This window comes from Manis javanica, chromosome 6 (assembly GCF_040802235.1).
Source record: "Manis javanica isolate MJ-LG chromosome 6, MJ_LKY, whole genome shotgun sequence".
Classification (NCBI taxonomy): domain Eukaryota; kingdom Metazoa; phylum Chordata; class Mammalia; order Pholidota; family Manidae; genus Manis; species Manis javanica.
Window position 1 is genome coordinate 98,780,207 of NC_133161.1, and position 19,023 is coordinate 98,799,229.

The following is a 19,023-nucleotide window of genomic DNA, read 5'->3' on the forward strand; positions in this document are numbered from 1 at the left end:
AAGTGCAACTGCTGCATCATATGGAATTCGCATGTTTACTTTCTTTAAGAAATTGCCAAACTGTTTCCCAGAGAGGCTGGCCCATTCTGCATTCCCACCAGCAATAAATGAGAGTTCTAGTTTCTCCGCATCCTCACAAGCATTTGGTGTTGTCACTATTTTTTTATTTTAACTGTTATGATAAGTGTGTTGTGCTATCTCATCATGGTTCTAATTTCCAGTTCACTGAAGGCTAATGATGTTGGACATCTTTTCATGTGCTTATCTGGCATCTTTTTTAGTGAGATGCCTCCTCATGTCTTCCACACATTTTCTAAATAGATTGTTTGTTTCTTTACTACTGAGTGTTTAGAGTGCAAATAACTTCTCCCAGTCTGTAGTTTGTCTTTTTACCCTTCTAATAGGTTCATTCCATTGCAGAAGCTCTCAATTTTGTTGAAGTCTAATTTATTAATTTTTCCTTTTATGGATTGTGCTTTTGGTGCTAATCTAAGGCTCTTGCCTAGCCAGGATCCCAAAGCTTTTCTGTATTTCTTTCTAAAAATTTTATAGTTTTACATTTTACATTTAAATTTGTGATCCCCCTTAATTTTTGTATAAGTGAGATTTGGGTTGATGTTAATTTTTTTGACTGGGGTGCCCAATTCTGCCAGCACTGTTTGTTGAAAAGGCCTACCTTCGCTGACTTGATTTTGCACCATTTTCAAAAGATCAATTGGGCATATTTGTGTATTTTAGCTGGGTCTATTTTTGGGTGTTCTCTCCTGTTTCATTTATCTCTATGTCCGTCGTGTCATGAGCACCATGCAGTCTTGATTACAGGGCTATCTAATACATCTGGAAATTAGATAAATCCATTCCTCCCACTTTTTCAAAATGATTTTAGCTACTCTAGTTCCTTTGCCTTTCCATATAAATTTTAGAATCATCATATATAGATATAGATATAAGTACAGGTATATAGATATAAATCTACAGAAAGCCATGCTAGGACTGTGATAGGAATTGTGTTAAAAATGTATACCAATCTGAGAGGAATCACCATATTTACAAAGGTGAATTTTCCAAACCATGAATATGGAATTTCTCTCCACTTAGATATTCTTTGATTTCTTTCAACAACACTGTGTAGTTTTAAGCATTTAAATCTTGTAAGTTTTCTTAGGTCTAAGCATTAGTGTTTCATTTTTTTACCATATTATAAATGGCATTGTATTTTATGTTTCTATGGGATGGCTGCAAGTTACAGAAATATAATTGGTTTTTGAGTGTTTATCTTGTTCCTGCAAACTTGCTGAATTCACTTATTTGTTCTGGGAGGTTTTTATAGATTCCTTGGAGTTTTCTAAGTAGTAATCATGACATCTACAAAAAGCAACGATTTATTTCTTCCCTTCCAATTTGTTGTCTTCTATTTCCTTTTCTTGCATGATGCTCCTGTGGAACTTCCATTACCACGTTGACTATAAGTGGTGTTAGCTGTTGAGGTTTTATAAATGTGACTTATTAGGTTAAAGAAGTTCCCTCTTATTCTACTTTGTTGGAGTTTTTAGTTATGAAAAGGTACAAATTTTGTCCAATACTTTTTAAAAAAATCTATTGATATAATCATGTGACTTGTCTTCTTTATTCAGTAAATATGTTGGATTACATTGATGAATTTTTCAAGTATTGAACCAGCCTCTCATCCCTGGAATAAATCTCACTTGGTCATGGTGTGGTCAATATTTCTTCAGTATTACTGAATCCAGTTGCTTGTATTTGGTTAAGGAGTTTTGTCTCTATGTTCATAAGGTAGAATGCCTTATAGTTTTCTCTTTTATTGTTGCTCCTTTGTCTGGCCTTGGTGACAGGGTAACACTATCTTCATTAAATTAATTGGGAAGTCTTTCCCCCTCTCCCATTTCCTGGAAGGGATTGCATAGAATTAGTGTAAATTCTTCTTTTAAGTATTTGATGATCAGAATTCTCCAGTGAAACTATCTGGGCCTGGAGATTTTGTGGTGGAGGGGTTGTAAATTAGTAATTCAATTCCCTTAACAGTTGTAGGATACTTGCATTGTATATTTCACATGGGGTGAGTTGTCAGTTTGTGTTCATCATTAAATGCTGGGTGTATACAGCTGTTTACAGTTTCCTTCTTTGTCCCTCTGGTCTCTGCAGGGTCTTGGGGGACAGCCTTGCTGCATTCCTGACATTAGCAATTTGTGTCTCCCTTCTTTTTTTCTGTCTTTCTAGAGGCTTGTCAACTTTATTGATCTTTTCAAAGAACCAGCTCTTCCTTTCATTTACATTCTCCAGTTTCCCTGCCAATACTTGCATTGATTTCTGCTTACATTTTAAATATTTTCTTCCTTCTGCTCAGCTTGGATGAGCTTTGCTCTTCTTTTTCCCAGCCCCGGAGGCAGTATTTCAAACTATTCACTTCAGGCTTTTCTTCTTTGCCAGTGTATTAATTTACTGTGACAAATTTCCTCTCAGCCCTGCCGTGGCTTTGTCCCACTGATTTTGAATGTTTTATTTTCACTTTATTCAGTTCAGTGCATTCTGATTTCCTTTGAGATTCCTCCCTGACCCATGGATTCCTTGCAGTGTGTTGTTCCATGTCCAGGAGTCCAGAGAGCTTCCTATTTCCTTCCTGTTACTGATTTCCAGTTTGACTCCAATATGGCTAAAGAACACACTCTGGATGGTGCTGATTCTTTTTTAATATTTTGAAGTTTGTTTCATGGCCTAGGATGTGGGACACTAAGGTCCCTTGGTCCTGAGGTCACGGCCAGTCTGCCTTCTTTTCTCTACCCTTCAGTCTTCTGGCAGTTCTTATAGTGCCCAGGGAATTTAGCTGTACTTGGCAGGAGGATTCGAGAAAGTGTATCTACCCCATCTTCCAGGAAGCCAAGCCACTCTCCCAGTGGTACTTTAAAGCATATCCTCTCATTTATGTACACGTGGGCATCTGGCTCTGAGTGATATGGACCAGATGCCCAACAAACACTGCTCTGAAACCGCACAGTGGTCGCATTTGAGGCATTATTGTCTATATTTGCAGATGAGGAAACGGATTCAGAGCATCACCAAGTACACAAGTCAACGGAATTCCATAAATGGACTTAAATCCCCACACAGAACATTAGCTCCATCTGCCCTCCTGCCCAACCTGCAGGATGGCACATACCTGAGCCCCTGGGCACACACCTGCATGAGGCAGCCAACCTCGCTCAGCTCCCCAGCTTTTCCCAAGTTTGGAAAGCATTCAGTATCCCCTTGAGGTTCCACATAATGATCCTAGAGCCAAGTCTGGAGCCATAAGTCAGTCTGAAGTTTTTCCTGGTATTTTCTTTCCTCTGGCATATCACCCACCTTCCACTGTCGCCAGTGTGTTTCCAGGGAACTTGGTGCTGGGGCAGTGGGATTTGACTGAACTTCATGTCTAAACACTGGTAGCTAGTCCAAACCCACAACACACATTCAAATTAGCCATTGGTTGTGGTCAGTCAGGAGGAGGGGCTGTATGGTGATGAAGGTAAAGCCCTCTGCTTCCACCTCAATGATTGAAATGTAGGGCAGACAGGGCGGCACATGTGTGAGGCCACGCTCACGTGCAATGCTCAGATAAGCACAATGCAGCACGCGGAGCCCATTCCCTCTCACTGCATTTCCGCCTCATCTGCTGAGAATAATGGCATTCCAGTGTTGTGCTCTGTGTATAAAGAGAAGGCTTTGCAGCCCATGAAGAACACTTTGGGGAAAGACGGCCCTCCTATTAAATGACATACGGCCCCAGGTTTCTCTGGAGAAGGACAGACAAGGCATGCTATCATTGCTGCACCCACTGCAGGTAGGAGGCAGCCACCACGAATGTCAGTGTCCCACACCCCAGAGGGTGCTAAGAAGCATTAGCAAATCACAGTAGCTTCATAAAAAGAATGGAACATCCACCCTTCCCTCCCCAGGGTAGAAGAGCAGCAGCATAAATAGTCAATTACAGAAATGAGTGATTTATGTTTATGTAGGGCTCTAGCTCCTTCCCTGCTCCATCAGCTTAAGGTTGGCGTATACTGGTCTCTCATGGCTAATGGGGTGCCCTGGGACAGAGGATAGGGGTGCATACAAACACAATGTCTGTATGGCAAGTGTCTCAGGGATACAGCGGGCCCGTCCCAGAAGCTGGCCCATCCCAGAAGTTGTCACTCTGCTGGGAAGGCCCAGGACAGTGGCTGGTCATCCAGGATGGAAGGAACGAGGGAAGGTCTGCACAAGAAGGCAGTGGGCAGGGGTCCAGAGCAAGGGAGCAGGGAGCTTGCTGCTCTTTGCTGCCTTCCTTTCTCTGTAAGGGGCAGGCACTCCACTTTCTTCTTTCAACTCCAAGTAACACCACAAAGAGCGAAAAAGCTGGTGCTCAGCTCCCAAAGCATCACGACCCTTCCCATAAGTGCTTGTTCGGCAGAGCCATGTTGCATAACACCAGGCGGAGATTCAGCATCAAGCTAACCCCCAGCAGGCTGTACAGCCATATCCCCACACCATCCAGGCAACAGCCTCTGCACCTCGGAGGCTTCTGACATGTGACATGGAAACATTTCTGCCCGAGATGGTGCAAAGCAGAGCAAGGTGAGAGAGTTTCTTACCATGTGCTCCTTTGTACAGACCACCGGCACTGCCCATCTGTGGCCCAGGTGGGCTGAACGAGGGATAACGTGGGGGTGTCGTCACTGGAACAGAGAGCAGAGCCAGGAGTTGTGGCCGTGTCCTCCCTGCCGGGGGAGCTGCACACAGATTTACTTCTTTCTTACCATATGGCGTTTCCGGAGACACAGGAAATGAAGGTGTGGGTGAGATGCCCCCGCCGCCATTTTTGTTTGGAGAGAAGATCCTGCCATCAATCCCATCCAGACCTGAGGGATATGCACCGATGGCCGTCTGAAATTTGGCATGGGGAGGACAGGTGAGGCCACCTCCAGACAGCAGGACCGCCAAGTGAGCCCTTGTCTGAGGGGCAGGAGGTCCGGCTCAGATCTGCAACCCCACCCTGGCAGCTGCAAAAAGCTGGGGAAAGCTGGAGTAATTGCACAGAATGGGTTTATACCCTCTGCCCACCCACAGGCTCCATCACCCAGCTGATGAAGGGAGCTGGCCGCAGGCTGGTACAGCTCAGAGAAAGCGAGCTACAGCATCACAGGACAAGGCAGGACAAATCATCTCTGCCTGTGGTATATGCAGATATGAAAAAGTGCACAATAAACTCAACACTTGGGCATAGAAAAACGCCTGGAAGGACGAACGCCAAATATTAACACTGGTTTTGTTTGTGTGTTAAGGCAATGAATGACTTGCTCTTCTTGTCTATTCTTGGTTCCAACTTTTCCATCTTGAGAATAAATAAAACCCTAATTTGCAAAGGTTCAGTTTTGGGATTCACTGATCTGTCTTACTTGCATGATTAAAACCCTAATTCTGCTTCCAGGAAAACGCTGAGGTGTGTGGGCCTCCCCACAGGTCACCCCCTCCACAATGAGCCACCTTCTCCTGCTGCCTTCCCAGGGGCCCCAAGGGGTCCCAAGTGGGGCATCTGGGACCTGCTACCATGATTTCCAAGAAGTCCGTTTGCCCTCGGGGGCTGCTGGCCACTCACTGAGCTCAAGATCCCTATGGGTACACCACCTGCACGCTGCCACCTCATTCCCCGTACTCCCAGGAGACCGGAGATCATGAGCCCTGAGGACTGCACACCTGGGCCCTCCCAACCCGTTTCAGCCTTTCCCAGGAGCCATGAGACGCAGAGGGAGGTGGGAAGGCAGGCAGGCAGGCTCTCAGGGACAGTGTATACCTCTTTGGCATCTGCTGGAGACAGGAAAGGTGCCAGGCTAGCAGCCTGATCTGCACTGGTGGTCTTTCCCCATCCACACTTGGAGAAGGCCGGCTGGCCCCCGGCTTCATTGTCATACTGTCCAACACTCAGCTTCCGGAACCTTCCTCCCAGTGGCTCGTCGCCTGGGGAGCCTGTTAGAAGAGAGACGTGGGCTTCGGGACTTTCATCACAGTGGAACATGCAGGACAGTTATTAAAACCCAACTTTACAAATTCTCAAAGGCACTTTTCTGGTTCCAGAGCATCTTAACACCTGAAAAGGCCACCCCACTCCCACTCTCCCTCTGGCCCCTGGCGACAATGGTTCCCCTCTTTGTTTCTGCAGACCTGCCTGTTCCAAACGGGAATCTAAATGGGATCACATGGTATGGGTTTTCTCAGTGTGCGGCCTCGTTACTGTCTGGACTGATCTCCTGCCGGTGTCCTGCCGGTGTCCCTGTGTCGGCTTCAAGGGGAAGGGATTTGATCATCTGCTTACCCAGTGTCCAGAGCAGTGCCTGGTGCACAGGAGGTGCTCAGGAAACAGTGGGGAGAGAGCGACTGAGACCCAGGATGGAGTCCCCACCTTCACCTGATATGTGAGAGAGAGTGGTGGGGGGAGCTGAGCGTGGAGGAGGCCAGGACAGGACCCCCGACAGTGGCAGGCACCTGGGACCCTGGGACTCATGGGGGTCACATTGCTTGTATTTTTCTTCGGGGTCCAATTGCTTGTATTTTGCTTCATGACCACCAAGAAGGTAATGACCTCTTAGACCAGAGACACAGACATTTTTTCTTGAGCCACAAACAGGTATATGTATCCATTTGCCTACACAAATGGCTACCAACTATGCTGTCTAGAATTTTAAAACATCTCTCTCTCTCCACCCCTTTCCATCACCTGTTTGGTTCCTTGCTCGATCCAATACATGTGAGCAGCAACTTCAGAATTATTATTCTGCCCACGTCTTCTTTCAAAGTGCCAGTGACATTTATTTATTTCATCACTGGTTGACACCGGTTGCTCAGGGGAGACACAGGGGCTCCTGCAGATGGACATGTAACCCTGCGGCATCCTCATATGCATGACGCACACAGCTCTCTGGAAACCAGCAGCTCCACTAGGTCGCTTACTCCTTCCAGAACCCACTTCCGGGCTACTAAGACAGTAACATTTCTGCCCTTGATGTGCTCTGAGATTCAGAAGCTGTCACAACTGCCCTATAGTTCGGAATTCACTAAGAATGTGTAATCTCTGCAACTGTGAAGGTCACAGTAGCCTGAGGCTCACCTGCAATGACTGGCCCAAACAGGTCCACAGGTGTGACACACAGTCACACAAGCACCCCTGGCAAGCCCTGTCCTCTCCCTCGGCGAGGACACTGAGAAGCTGTATGAGCCTGAGGGACCACCCCTGGGCCATGACAGGTCTGTGTGTGGCAGCCTGTCCCAGAAGTGCTCCGTCCTGACACCCCCCTGCCCAACCACACACAGCCTGGAGGAAGGAGAGGCATTAGGACTGGGGGTCTTAGAGCTCCCGTCCACCCCCAGCTGCAGAAGGCCATCCAGCCAGCTCCTCATGGGGATATGAGCACACTTGCTCTCCCTTCTCCCCAGAGAGGAAAACTGGGTGAGAGCGACTGAGATGCAGTTAACAAGACCACTCACAGAAGACCCCTGAACAGGACCGCATCCCTCCCTGAATGGGACTGTACTCCCCCACCCCACCCCCACGAGGGTGAGGGTGAGAGTGAGTACACAGCCCCCTACACCAAAGGGGACTGCATGCCCCTACCCCCATGAAGGTGACTACAAGCCCTCCCCCAAAGCAGGATCAGATCACGAACACGGCCCTAAATGGGACCACAGATTCCCCCAACTCAAATAGGACCACACGTCCCCCACAAATGGCACAAAATTCCCCCTCTAAAACAAGACCACACCCCTGCTGAACAGAACTGCACACCTCTCACCCTCATGAAGATGACTGCACACCGCCCCCCACCAACACCCATGAACAGGACTTCATCCCCTCTATGAGCAGGACCCCAAGCCCCTGGAACTGGACTGCATGCCCATGCAGGGCTGTCACCGTTACCCCGGGTCCTCTTCCCCCTCCCTCCCGGGCTGCTGACCCCAAGCAGGGTAGGGCCCCAGACCTGGCCCTGCCCTGCACCATAGGGAGAGCCATGGGGAGGGTGGGGGGCGGCATCATTGTTGGGGCGGTGAAGGTACACAGCAGCAGAAGGCACTTTGGGGGGATGGAGGCAGAAGGGCAAACTTGTGGGGGTGTCAGGGGTGAAAGGGGGCTCCCGTGTGTGCCTGACTCTGAGGAGTGGAGCACAGCCATTCCTCAAAGGCTGTGGTCACTACCCAGAGCTTGGGGCACCTCATCTGCAGAAATCCCTCCAACCGGGAGGCACCTCTCCAAAATCCTATGCAGGGGCTTGGTGGCCTTTAACTGACACTTGCAGCTAACACAGCCCAGAAATGCAGCTCCAGGCCACCAGTAAGCCTGCAGAGCAGGGCTCTGGGGCTTAGCAAGCACACTGTCTCTGTCCAGCATGCAGTGGTAAACAGTGTTTGATCCAGAATCACAACATCACACAAAGCACTGTGCGGGGTGGGGGCACGTCCCTGCATATCCCTGCTGGCTTAAACCCAGCCTCGTGGGGGCACCTCTGTCCAAGCACACGTGGATGAGACCGGCCCAGAAGGGACCCTGCAGCGTGGAAGGGGGCTGCAGAGCAGGGAGTCAAGGTTTTTCAGGGCTCCAAAGGCTTCCTCTGACATTTCTATTTCAGAGCAGCCGGGGATGCAGTCTGCCCGGTAGTCACCATGTGACCTCTGTCCTGGGCTTCCCCAAAGAGGCCCTGACACACAGGGCCCCGGGAGTGGTCCCAGAAATGCCCCGATTTGCAGTGTTTGCCACTGTTTCTCAAGGCACGTATGAAGAGGAGACATAGAAGTTGCTTAATTTAAACTCTCTCCTGTAAAGTGTCCCTATCGCCGACACCATCTGCAGTGCCCACACTAAAGCTTGTGTCATGGGGCACCTGGGTGAGCCATTATGGGTCCCATCCTTACAATATCAGTACACCACTGTCCCCAAGCCTGTGAGGGTGTGGTCACAGGCAGCAGCTGAGGGTCTGCAGCCAGAACAGGACCTGGCCAGCCCCGAAAGGATGGGGTCAAGGGCCACACAGGGCACAGGGAGTCCACCTTCCCAGCCATGACCTACAGAGAGCACCTCATCATCCACAGGGGGCATGATCCCTTCCCAGAGGCCAAGACATGGGCGTGGTGGTCATCAGAGGCCAGGCCCCTCTGGGTGACAGCCCTACCCTTTGCAGACGGCAGCTAGGGACTAGAGCTTGCCAGCACCACCTGCCTCCCCGAGAGAAACTCCTGACTATTAACGATTAGCACAATGATGGAGAGGACACCAGGCTAAGGGGGCTGTTCCTTCTGGATACAAGCCAGGGGGACAGCTGACACACGCTCCACAGTCTACCGCTCGTGTGAATCTGAGATTGACAATGCTTATTCTCCACAATCTTTGGAACCTCTCATTTATGCATTTGTGTAAAAACGTGGGTTTGGCTGAGCTCCTGGCTGAGGCACAGTTTCTAGAGCATGGGCACAGAGCAGCCTGGGGAAAAGGGAGGTGGGGTCAAGTTTTAAAGACCATCCTGTCTCAGAATTATTGGTCTGGGTGCGGGTCTTGACCTAGGTAAAGCTTTCTCTGGCCCCAGGGTGCCCTCAGGTCACCTGTCCACTGAGCCCAGGTGGGTCTGCCTCTGCTCTGGCAGCTGGGGAGCTGTGTAGGGTGATACGGGGGGGGGGGGGTGCATCACACATTGGTCTGGGCTCAACACAACAGAGCTCCAACAGTGAGGGTCCACAGACGGTAAACCCTAAAGCTGCAGTAGCACGACGCTCCGTGGGAAAGTGTAGGTAGTCGTTGAATTTCACGTGTGTGGAACTGCAAGTGAGCAAATATGCTAAAACACGACGTGAGAAAAGCAGCGTGGGAATGTGAACGTGTAGCGTTTATAGTTATGATTTCATTTTGAAAATAAAAATTTTGAAAAATAAAAAATGTACCAAAATATTCATGAAAGGTTCCATCCGGGTTGTGGAGTTCCAGCCAGTGTGAACACTTTTGGTAAATGTTGGAATCATCTCAAGTTTTCACTAATGATATGTATAAGTTTAAAAACAAGATACAGATTATCTTTAAGAAGAAAAGTGCCATGTTGCCTCTGCTGAATATACCCAAATTTCTCTTTCTGCACTGTCTTCTTTTCTATGTTTAGAGCCACAGGCTCCCGTGTTTGATGAACACTTTTTTCCTTCTCTCGGATAAGCATGTGTCCGGTGGCCAATGTCTCACCAGACACAGAGGAAATCCTGAGGGCGGTGCTTTTCTGCACCTCTGCTCAGAGGAGACATCAGGCTCCAGAGACTTGCAGCAGGCCCGGCGTCTCCGAGGGGCTGCACATGGCTGAGAGGCTGCACATGGCTGCAGGGCCACGAGCCTCGTCACCCAGCAGAGCCCCAGGGGGGCCTGCCTGCCTGCCACGGGAGGCCTGGATTCCACTTCACTTGACAAGTTGAATCATGAAATGCTTCAAACATATTGTCTGAGCTGTCCATAAACTGCCCATGACCATATTTTTCCTTTTCAGTGAAGAAGTCAAATCCAGGAAAAAGGAAAAAGGAGACCAAATGAAAGTAGTCAATACTCACTGCATGAAAGGTGGTCAGATGGGGAGCAGCTCCTCCTTTACAGAGTGCTGCCTGCCTGCCCAACTTGTCCCAGTGACCTGCTTTTTTCAGCAACATGTGGCATGCAGCGTGGTCTGCAATGGCCACACAGCTAGATGCACAGCCACCCCACCCCACCGGTCCCAATGCTGGGCACTCAGATGTCTTCACACCAGTCTCCTTTCCTCCCACCACTGGACACCACTCACCTCAGGACCCACCTACCAGGCTGGAGTCAGGTGTCCCCAGGAGCGCCCATGGCTGCCACTGCCAAAGCACATCTCATTTTAACAATTTCACTTTATTCATGAGGGTCAAGGACAGAGAAACACCTGCCCAGCCTGAGTAGTCTGGGCTGTTCAGGCACTGGCTCAGCCCTGGCCAGGCCTGGGGGGCCTCAGACTCACTGTGGGATGGCAGTTCACAGAGCCATGGAAACAAGCAATGCTTGGTCTCTGGATCACTTAGGTGGCATGCAGAGATGCAGCCCTGCTGAGGGCAGGTGTGCCAGGACCAGGACAAAAGGCGTCCAGCTCCCTAGTCACCCGGTCCATGGTGGATGTCACCTTCTACCAGCCACCACAAGAGGAAGGAGTGAGGCTCAGGGCAGAGAAACTCTTGGGTGCTGAGGACAGAGCAGAGAGCCAGCCTTCGTATGGGGACACCAGATGCCCCCACTGAGCCCTGGAGAAGCAGGGTATCCTGTCCAAGACTGTGGGGTACCCAGGACTGAATTCAGCTTGGCCTGGGAGGTCAGCATGCAGTGTCCAATTTACCCCTGAGCTGCGGGTGGTGACTTTCTCAGACCACTAGAAAATTGTATTTAGAAACCCAGGAGGTCCTTGGGAACTCTGCACCTTTTCCTAAATACACTGAACCTCCAATTATGCACATGGACAGAGTGCAGTAACACCATCATTGGTACCTTGGGACACACTTGGACCTTCCTCACACTGTGCTAGGGTGATTCACATTTACCAGTGGCTACCTGATCCTATTTAAAGATGAAGAATGGAGAACCTGTGAGGTGGGGTCACAGCACCCACCTGGCCCTGCTGAAGGAAAGCTGGGACCCACGGTGGGATCAGCACAAGGGTCATCCCCATATTCCTGGCACACGACACCCACCTGTCCTGTAAGCTCTATCAGGTCACAAATGCAGGTTGTATCAGGATCACCCAGGGGTGGGAGTCTGCTGCCTCACCAAACAGTGGGGTCAGTCCTCCATGCAACTGGGACACACACCCAAGTTAGAAACACAGATATAAAATATTGTTCTCAAACCTAACTGTACATTAGAATCACATTTAAAAATCCCGATGCTGGGACCTCTCCCCTTACCTGTGGGAGTGAGGCCCAGATACAGGCATTTAAAAAACTCCCTGGTGTTACCAATATACAACCAGAGCCACAAGCTCAGAACCACAGCAGGACTCAACCTTAGTTTCACACTGGAGTCACAAATGGGGAGAGCATTTAAAACAGTTCTGACGCCCGAGCGGCAATCCACCTCTGGAGACAGAAGTTGCCTGGGCACTTTTAGCATCTGCACTTTGTAAAGTCCCAGGTGACTGCACTGTGCACCCAGTGCGGAAACTTCTCTAAAGAGTAGGAGGAAACCCATGAGCTCCTGGAACGTGACCTTTGTCTTCTATCTGGGCCACCAGAAGGTGGAGCACTCTTAAGCTATTTATTTATCTTTATATGATCATATAAGAATGAAGTCCTGTGTCATTCAGGCACATGAGTTGAGTTCTGGGAAGTCCCCTGCGGTCCTAGGAATGAAAACAGTCACCCAGGACTGCTCCGTATTAATTTCGAGGCCTCCTGATTTGGGCTCATCCAATTAAACACATGCACCTTTGAAAGTCAGAGCATAAGTGGAGAAAGGACAGCAGGACAATGAAAAGCACAGTCTTCCCAGCTTAAATGTTCCCAGAATGATTTAAAGAGCTTTATCCCACCCCCTAAACTGAAAAAGGCTTTGATTTACCAGTCTCTTCCATCTGCAGGATATATTCTGGAAGGGCTGGGTGACACCTGTTAGAAATTCCTGGTCTGGGTGCTGACAATGCTCAAGACCTCAGCAGACATAACGTGGTCCTCAGCAGCAGGGACCTCTTCCCCAGTCTCCCTGAGTCTCAGGAGAGCTTCCGGGAACAGGAGGACACCTGCGGCATGATGCCAAGAGGCCCCGGAAGGGAAGCCTATAGTTTGGATAGCAAAACTGAAAATCCTCCCCGCCGAAAACACTGAAGTGCTTGGTTAGGTGGGAGCATTTCCTCTAAAATGCCACATTTAAAAGGGAAATGATATGTCCAAAAGGCTAGGAAGTATAGCCTTCCAATTGGAGGAATTTTAGCAATACTCCCATGTTTCACTCAATATAAGCTGTCATGGAAAGCACAGATGTAAAAAGCTGCATGGCAACCAAAAGGCAAGATGATACTCCACTCACACCTGAGTTTCACCCTTCAGCACCACCAGCAAGGCTGCTACCTGGCTTCGGTTCCTCTTGCTTACTTGAATTTATTTTCTTTTTTGATTTAGCCCCCTCCCCTGATCACTTGATCTGACTGGGATTCTCCTCAAACACATCATGTTTTAGCAACTTCAGTGTTTACAAAGGATAGTCACCAGGGCTGTCCACCTTCAGGGCCGCCTTTGTGGAGGGCACGGCAGGTGGGCGTGGCCAACGACCAACCGGCCAATAGGCTGCGAGGAGGAACGAGGCAGTGACTTACAGACAGCAGCTGAGAACTGTGACTCCCAGGCCTGTCCCTGCAGGAGATGTCATGAGCTCTCTGCCCTGGAGGAGACCGTCTTACCACCATCTACCTAGGATTCAGTACATTAGCAGTTGTCCCTTAATGAAGACAGCATGTGTCCCTTAGGGGATCACATCTGTCCAGACCAGCTTTTTTCTACCGCACCCAAGGCAGAGGTTTGGGAAACAACCCCATCACACCAGAGGCCAGAAGGTCTCCAAAGTGGACATTCAAACATGGAGTGGGCCAACCCTCAGCAAGTTAAACGAGCTGCCATGTGGCCCAGCAGTTCCACTCAAGAACTGAAAACAGGTGCTCTGACTAGTGTTTGCACATGACATTCACAGCTGCCAACGGGAAGAGCAACCGAATATCCATCCATGGTACCCAAACACAATGGGGTGCACCCATACCGTGGAATGTGAGTCAGCCTTAAACAGGAATGGAGCTCTCACACATGCAACACGAATAAGCCTCGAAAATAACAATGCTCAGTGAAGGAAGCCAGACACAAAAGGTCACACATCATATCAGTCCACTTACATGAAATGCCCAGAATACGCTAATCTATAGAGAAGAAAGCAGATTAGGGGCTGGCAGGGTGGGGGATGAGAGGAGTCGGGGGGTGACTGCTAACGGTTAACAGGGTTTCCTTTCAGGATGAGAAAGTTCTGGAACTAGATAGCAGTGATGGTTGTACATTGTGAAGATGCTTAATGCCACTGAACTGTACACATTACAGTGGCAAATTTTTGTTAGATGCTTTTCTTCCACAGTTAAAAAAAACAAAAACAAAAACCCTGGAGTGGTGATTTCTGTTTTCTAGGGTGGCCTGCTCAAGGGTATTCACATTGAATTACATATTATTTTATTTTAAAGTGCTTGATTTTCATTCTCCTTTAACATTAGGGTTGGGGTATCATAGATTTTCTTTTTTAAATATGTGTTAAAGTGGTTTATATTAGCTATGGCTTTGATCTCAGGAGAGTAAAGATGGCATGAGAAAGTATACACTCAAAATGGAATTGGAACCGTGGGCCTGGGAGGGTCGAGAGCCATGTCTGAAAAGGCCAGTCCAGGCAGTCCAGGACAGGCAGAAGGGACCCCAGGGCATACCACCAGCACCAGCATCCCCGGCCCAACAGGGACATCCACAGACACCTGTCCAGGTGACCACATGGGGCACCTGGATCTGCCTGTTTGTGATGTGAGAGTCATGGAAGGAAAACAAACTGTTCATCAACTCCTAAAAGTCAAATTGGGTTTTGTGCAATAAGAGACGGTGGTTTCCACAGTAGGTTGACGACAGCAACCGCGTATTTCTTATCCTAAAATCTCTTCCAAACTAGAAGTGCACAGAGCTCCCTGGATCAGGTATAAATACTCACTAGTCACTACTCAGGGTCCCAAAGCATGGGTGTCAAGGGGTGTGGAGGGGCAGTGGAGGTTGACCCCCAAGCAGCAGCCTCTTTTTGGAGCTCTCAGGGCACACAAACCCCGCCTCCCATTCATCTCCAGTGACCAGAGAGCACTGCTAGAGAAGTCTAGCTACGCCTGAGCAGCAACAGAGCAAAGACTCCTCCCAGAAGCCTCTGCAGTACCTGGCCCAGACCACTGGCCCTTATCCCCACCTCCTGTATCCTCGTTCCCCAGTGGGCCCCAGGGTGGGGAAGCTCAGGGCAATTCCCATTCCTCCTCTTTCCAGGAGCTCACAACTGCTGGGGGAGATGGCAGAATGACAAAGTGACAGTCACTGTGTTATCCGGGCAGGATGGGGGAGCCCTGGGCTCTCGGGAAAGGGGCAAAGTCAGGGGAGGTGTCCTGGATAGGAGACCTGGCCTTGACCTACGATGACCCAGAGAGCCCCCAACAAGTGGAGGCCCCTGAATGAAAGGCCAGTCCTCTTCGAGCTGCCTGTGGGAGGCCTGTACCACCTGGTCCGGCCTGCTCCTATGTGTCCCCAGGGCCCAGGCATCATTAAATACCACCTGAAACCACCCATGGTCAGCTTCCAAACAGCATCCAGAGTTTACATGGCAGCAATAGGATTTGGGTCCCTTTACAGACCCAGGGATGCTCTGTGCCTGGCCCAGTGGGAATGGGCCTGGCTGGGCAGCTAAGATCAGGGGGTTTCAGTGTATGTGAGTGGGCAAGTGTGAAGTCAGGGTGAGATAAGCTGGTTCAGGGACTGTGAGTCCAGCAGGCAGAGAGATCATACCCACAGCCTGTGAACCCCTTCCAGAATCATGTGATCTGTGCCCTATTGCCTGGAAGAGGGGGGCAGGGAAGGAACGAAGGAAGAAAGGGAGAGAGGAAGGGAGGAAGAAAGGAAGCAATGACGAGGGGACAGGACAGAGTGGTGGAGACAGTCAGACAAACACCCCTAAAGGAGGCTGTGACTTTGAGAAACTCCAAGGGATGCAAATATACATATACAAAGCAGATCAATTAAGAAATTTATCCTATGATTTAAAAAACACTCTTTCCAAAATTTGGTAAAAAAAAAAAAAAACACGTGACATTCAATTTTACCATCCTATTTCTAATGGTAGAGTTTGGTAGTGGGAACTATAACCACCTTGTTGTGCAATACATCTCTGTAACTTTTTCATCTTGCAATACTGCATAAAACATTACTCTTGATGAAAAAAGCATTTACACATTTCTTTGAGTTCTACGCTGCTAGAGCTTTTCAAATGACAAGGATTCACCCAAACCCGGGCATATTGTACCATAAGCCGGCCACCTGCCATCCACAGAAAGGCCTTTCTATGCCATTCCACCCTCGCCATCTGAGGCGCACAATGGGGAAGTGAAACACAGCACCAGTGGGTTAGTGATTCGTGTTTCCCCAGGGAAAGCACTGGAAATCATTCTTCACCCTCTTGTCACCCAGGTCACCTGCAGCTGCTGAGGACAGTGCATGCACGGTCCTCTCCCGTGAAGGACAGAGGGGCTGGCACTGCATGCCATGCTGCCCACTCCCTCGAGGAGCGTGGTCTATTTGCCACCCACACACAGGACCACTGCACTGGTCTGCACATGGTCACCTTGTCTGTGAACGGGAGAATGGAGGAAAGACTGAGTGTGGAGCTAAGCAGTCCCTCACTATCTACTAGGTCCCCACACGCCACAGCCTAGGTTCTGGCTCTGAGCTGGGACACTCTTCCAGAAATTGCCTGAGAACACAGGCGGCCCCATGGAAGGAGCTTGAGTCCCAGCCATCACCCTCTCTGACCTCGAGCTTCCCACTCTGAGCAATGAACACTATCCTGATCTCATCCAACCAGAAGCCGTGACTTGATGGAGCCTTTTGTGTTGGAGACCTGCTCTTCTGCCAAGGCCTCTGGGAGCATGGTTCTGCCTGGTACAGCAAGGAGGCTGCACCCCAGAGCCTCAGGAGCAAGTGGGGAAACTGCAGCACATCGCATCGCTGGGGCCTCTGTGAGGCCAACTCATGCTGCACTGGGCAACGCTGGCTCTGAGACGCCCTTCCATAACACTCAGTCTGCATCCTTGGGAATCGAGGGGATCCTACAGGGTGGGTATTCTGTCCATGACACGGTCAGGGTCCATGCTAGCCCCTCTGCACCCCCTCTCCCATGCACCTGGATTCCCAGTCCTTGAACACACCTGCACTCACAGGCACATGGCCCTGGCTCTCCCAGCACCTGCACAGCCCTTGCCGACTTTCCTCCTGGGGACTTCTTGCTTCCTACGCCCCAGTGCAGCCTCATTCTTCCATCCCACCCACCCTGGGTTTATGCACACCCAGGCCTTCTGTTCCCACTTAGGGGCTCAACACTAAGGGGGTCATAGCTGGAGACCACTTCGTTGTAACACACATTAAACAAATTACTACACCTGGACCTTTACAAAATCACCATGGATGCTATGTCCCCAGCACTTTGATCTCCCCCACCTGGATCACTAACAGCCAAAATGCAACAGGCATTTCCATTTCTCATAATACCCTACACAGGGGCTGCTCCCTCCTGCTGGCGAGGCCTCACTGCCAGACCCCTGCTCAGTGCCCCCACACCCGGCAGACTCACTCAGAGGCAATGATCCTCATGTGGGAGCGACCTGGGGCTGTTGCCAGCGTGCCTCCCCTTCCTGAGTTTGTGGGCCTCTTGCACGGGAATCAAGAGTGTGCAGGGCCATGAAAGGAAGCTGCTTTCTGTGCTCTAAAATACCTCAAGTTCTCACATTGAATCCTTTTGGTTGGGGTTTAACATAATTTGAATCAGGCTTTCCACTGTCCACTGTTAAAACTGATACTTCACTCTGCTCTGAATTTCCTTCATTGTAAATAGACCATCTGCCCCGGGCGAGCACCAGTGCAGCGGGGGTCTGGGTCCGTGGTGGGGCAGACAAGAGCTGGGCATCCCACGGCAGTCAGCAGGCACACGCGGGGCCTGCTGGGATCCCGCCATTGTGGATGGGAGGTTGATGTACATGAATAAATATTCGGACATGAAGCAAGGAGCCCTCTAATTATGGGAAAACAGCTGGCTTCCTGCTATTGACAGCATCATAAATTTCATCAATTAAGTCATTTCCTTTGTTTTTTGGAAATCATTAGTCGCAATCTTTCCCTGCTAGAAGGACATAGTCCAAGACACCCACCTATGTGCAGGGGGAAGAGGGCGTGCAGCAGGGAGGCCTGGGGTGCGCAAGGAGGGTGCAAGGACCCAGCAGGGCCCAGAGGGGTTGTGCCTGTAGGGAGCCACGGCCGGAGTGGGGCACCTGGCACCACGCCCCATCCCTCACCGCATTTACAAGGCCGCCTAAGCTTTCTGACAGCCCCCCTCTGGATGGTTGGTCTCTCTTGGGTCTTGTGGGTGGGGCCAGGCTGCACTGTCCTGTGATAAACCTTTAGAAGGTCTCAATTCAGCAGAGCCACCTGGGTCGTCAGAGAGTCATTTGCATTTCCACCAGCACCACACCCACTGTTTGTAAACATTACCATGTGACAGGACACAAATAAGGAAGTGACATCCATGGCCCTCAAGGGGTTCTTCTTACTGGTAGAAGAGTGTGTTTAGTGGAGCAAGGGAATAGCATGAGTTGCAGTCAGACAGATGGAAGCTCTCTGACACCTCACGGTAGGTATGAACCTAGGGGTGAGGTGGACAAACTCAACTATAATGCCCAGCACAGTGCAAATGCTTGGAGTGGCTGTGCCTATTAAACTCACCATCACCACCACCATTACTATCATGCTGGCATCAAGGATACTTTCTCAGGAAATGCTCAGCCTTCACATATAATTTCCATTCTCTGAAATAACCAGTCCCCTGGTGGGCTGCTGCCTACAAGCCATGTGCAACATGCAGCAGTCCCCAGGAGGAGCTGCGTGTGATGGCATTTCCAACTCTCTACCACCAGATAGCTGGTGGTCTTTCTGCTAGTGAGGACATGATCTGCAAAGAGCAAAGGCTTTTACTGAAATTTCAGGATGCTGAGGTCTCTGCCACAAAGCATTCCTTCCTGCCAGAATTAAGACGCTGTAGCAGCCGGTATCTAGGAACAAGATGCAAGGCTAGCCAAGGAGGGTCTCATATAGAAGACACAGGGTATTGGAACTTTCCAGCTCATTTCCCATCCCAGTAAGACTCGAGGCAGCTCTGGTCAG

General features: G+C 49.9%; 1 protein-coding gene across 1 annotated transcript in view; it reads right to left on the minus strand.

Annotated features, from left to right (window-relative positions):
- The window catches only part of TNS3 (tensin 3), a 190,561-nt gene that overhangs the window by 52,950 nt on the left and 118,588 nt on the right, over positions 1 to 19,023 (minus strand). The window contains exons 18-20 of the mRNA XM_073240005.1: positions 5,828 to 6,000; positions 4,794 to 4,920; positions 4,629 to 4,712 (exon numbers count right to left, since the gene is read on the minus strand). Of these exons, the coding sequence (XP_073096106.1) occupies positions 4,629 to 4,712; positions 4,794 to 4,920; positions 5,828 to 6,000 (384 nt within the window). The remainder of the gene's footprint in view (positions 1 to 4,628; positions 4,713 to 4,793; positions 4,921 to 5,827; positions 6,001 to 19,023) is intronic.